The 3,657-nt window shown below is 45.9% G+C and overlaps 1 protein-coding gene across 1 annotated transcript; it reads left to right on the top strand.

Moving 5' to 3' along the window:
• Window positions 1-1,230: 1,230 nt before the first annotated feature.
• On the top strand, window positions 1,231-2,418 carry LOC127309720 (uncharacterized). Its single transcript, XM_071822091.1, has 5 exons — window positions 1,231-1,559; window positions 1,661-1,834; window positions 1,914-2,024; window positions 2,126-2,195; window positions 2,302-2,418. The coding sequence occupies exons 1-5, from the start codon at window positions 1,231-1,233 to the stop codon at window positions 2,416-2,418; spliced, it is 801 nt and encodes a 266-aa protein (XP_071678192.1).
• Window positions 2,419-3,657: the final 1,239 nt, after the last annotated feature.

The following is a 3,657-nucleotide window of genomic DNA, read 5'->3' as shown; positions in this document are numbered from 1 at the left end:
CCATTGATGCCCTGGAAAAGGCACATAGGGACGTGGAGGCGGGGTTGTTCCAGCCCGAAAGAGAGAACGATGAGCTGACACGCGCCCTTGGGAACAAAGAACACGGCGGACGAACACGAGGCACAGCAGGCTCCGTTCCGTGGAAGTATGGCTTTCCTGCGGAAAGGAAGAGATTTCCTGATAAAAGCCATGAGAGGAGGAAGGCAAGGGAAACAGACCGCCTGGCTAACTTAGAGGAGGGTATGAGCACCATGCAAGCCCAATTAACCATGGTAACCCAAGTACTTACATCTTAGATGGCTCGGGGGCAGGCTGTAGATCCTGCACTGCTCAATGCCATCGCCATTGCAATCTCAACCACACCGGAAAAGCAGCGTGGCTTCCTCTCAGCAGTGGATAATGATGATGATGATGACCAGGTGGTCGAGCCTCCTCGCTACCCCCCCGTGGATGATCTCACTGAGAGCCGTCCTTGTGAGCTGCATGTTAAAGTTTTCAACCTATCCTTCAAGGCGGCGGTCGGCATCCTCTTACCTACAAGGTCTTACCATTGCCGTCCGGTCCAAGACGACTTTGTTGTTGTGATGGTGGATGAAGTGTTGAGAGAGTATGAGGGGTTGGTGCTTGAGCACCCTGCAGGTGAAGATGGGGAAATCAAAGAACTGGGAGAAGCCCGTAGAACCACCGTGCAATGGCGGAAGGAGAACATTGTGTTTCCAGGTGAGAAGCCAACAAGCAGTGCCACCTCCGCCTCCTCCGCCACCCGTGCGATCTCCTCCGCGTGATGATTCTCCTCTGCGCGATGATGATTCCCCTATCCATGACCAGTCTCCTCCGCGTGAAAATACTCCGCCGCCTCCTCCTCCTCGTCAGGAGACTCCGCCGCTTCCACCTAAGCAAAAGAGGAAGCGGTCCGCGGCACCTCCTACAGCTCCGAAGAGATCATCAACTCCAATGAGGGAACAGACTCCAGAGTTGTTGCCACATGAGCAGACTGAAGAGCAAAAGGCGTTTCTTGCAACTGCGCCGAAGAAGATGTTTATTCCACCGCAGACAGTGAAGCACTTTGCCGAGACGAGAATGAAGAGACCTGAGCTGAGAGCTGATTATGACCGCTCTCTTGGACAGTCCTCTAGAGCGATGAAAGAAGCAAAAAAAGTCGCACAGCTTGGACAGCAGGACATTCAGGCCGCACCCCACTTCATCGTGGAGCCATATCATGATCCAGAGATGGCATCGATGATCGAACGGGCGGCTAGAGCTCAGGGAGCATCAGTTGAGTACGAAGATTACTATCCAACGGCTCAAGTGGTAAACAAGTATAGATACGGATCTGATCTCGTCAAACCTGGCGAGCTCGCGCGTCTAGGGACTCAGATGCGAAGGTTGCATGACTGGTACCTGAAAGCCTGTCGAAGATGTGAAACCTACATCACGGTGTATCTTAGAGATGAGCATTACTTCCGGGGGGAAGACGAGATAAACATTGAGTTAGAAGAACTGTTTCAGTTATTCAATCAAGACGCCCTCGACAAAGCTGTCATCAGTTGCTACTGCCTGTAAGTGATTTATTTGTGTAATTAAGTTTGTAGCTCATTCATTTGCACTAACAATTATCCTCATTATATTCTTTGTGTACGCTATACATTTAATTATGCAGAATGAAGAAGCTGGAATACAAAAGAGGCAAGCTCCTACCGCTGGGGTTCATAGACCCAAACACAGTTCATGAAGTTACGGTTCGAGACTTCGCCAAGGACACAGAGGACAACATCGTAATGTTTTTAGAGAAGCAAGCAGACAAAGAGGATATATTCTTTCCCTACAACTTCAAGTGAGTGTTATATATAACATACATTATGCTTGTGCACCTTCCACTTTATTCTCGTAATCATTGAGCTATGCTTGTGCAGTTTCCATTTTATTCTCCTAATCATTGATCTTCACCTTGGAGTCGTAAACGTCATGGACTCGAAACGTACAGAATATGCGGAATGGGCGGACATGGCTGCCATCCTCCAGAGGTAGTTTCAATCAATTTCGTATTGGCATCTTCATCTGCTCTAATTCGAAGATATCATCAACTAATCAATTACTCATTTACTCATTATTTTTTGCCGGGCAGGGCTTGGAAACGGTTCATCAATACTGTTCCGGGTGAATGGAAACCGGAGCTTACATTTAGAGATTACCCTGTAAGTAGTACTATATATATAGCTATGTCCGTGAAACTTTATATATGATATTTACTTTCAATACGATGCTTGATTATTAGTTTGATCGAACTATTTTTTCGTAAAGTGTATGAGGCAGGAAAAAGGGAATAACTTATGTGGATACTACGTCTGCACCTTCATGCGTGACATGTCCTGTCCCAAGGGTGGGGATGCCCAAATACACCACACTCGTGTACGATAACAAATTTTCACAATTAATCTTAATTAGTACCATCTATTGTATTGAGTTCCATTCATATATTGATCTCCTTTTTTAAATATAGATGACACGACTGCGGGACACTCTCATAACAGCGGATCAAATAAAAGCAATTCAAGAGGAAATCGCGGGATTCTTTATTACCGAGGTCCTTACCCCAGGTGGAGAGCACTATCGGAAGATCGTGACGGCGGAGGATATTCGTTCAGGAAAAGTTGTATTGTAAATATGCAAGCATTACGTGTACTGTGTTGACTATGTCGTGTACTGTTGACGATGTCTATATATATTCATGACGATTTTTTGTGGTTTCTTGAATGATATATATATGCATTGCTGAAACTCTGCCGCGGCAAGGGAAACAGACTGTTTCTCTGCCGCGGCAGAGAAACGCTGGTACAGCCCAAATCTGTGCCGCGGCAGAGAAATAGCAATTCTCTGCCGCGGCAGAGAAACATAGGCCCGGTTCGTACCACGAACCGGGACCAAAGCCCTTCCAGCGCGAGCTCCCTGGTCGCACCACGTGTTGAGGCCTTTAGGCCCGGTTTATCTTTGAACCGGGACTAAAGGGTACCCCCTTTAGTCCCGCCTAGTTGGTCCCGGTTCAGGAACCGGGTCTAAAGGCCCAAATGGACCGGGCCTATTGCCCAGTTTTCCACTAGTGCTCTTTCAGGCAAACTATACCATGAATTTACTTCAAATTCTTCCTTCTAGATCTTGTCATGTCAACATGATTGCCAAACCTATAATGAAGGGAGTACTCTCTAATGAAAGAATATTAAGACCTAAAGCCAATGGTACATTTTATCATTCATACGCTTCTATGTGGTTACAACCATAAGATAAAACACCTAACCTTCGATGGTAGAGTGCACAGACTGTTGAGACATGGAGGCTTTGTCGCTGCACTTCTTCACCTTAGACATAGATAGTTTAAACTGTAGAGTAAAATGAAGACTACCGAATCATTGACTAGCTAACAAGAATGTAGCTTTATTTGAACCGTCATATAAAACGCTAGATAACAAGGATGTAGCACTTATTTGAAATGTAAAATCAAAGGTTAGCTAACAAGGATGAATCACTTATTTGAACTGTGAGATCAAAGGCTAGCTAACAAGGATGTAGCACTAATTTTAACTGTCACATCATTGGCTACCTAACAACGATCACTAGTAGAAAAAGGGACTTCCGTCCAGGCCTTTAGTACGGGTTTCTTAC

The sequence above is a fragment of the Lolium perenne genome, chromosome 6 (assembly GCF_019359855.2).
Source record: "Lolium perenne isolate Kyuss_39 chromosome 6, Kyuss_2.0, whole genome shotgun sequence".
NCBI classification, from domain to species: Eukaryota; Viridiplantae; Streptophyta; class Magnoliopsida; order Poales; family Poaceae; genus Lolium; species Lolium perenne.
Note: the sequence above shows the minus strand (reverse complement) of the source record. Positions and strands in the feature narration are given on the sequence as shown.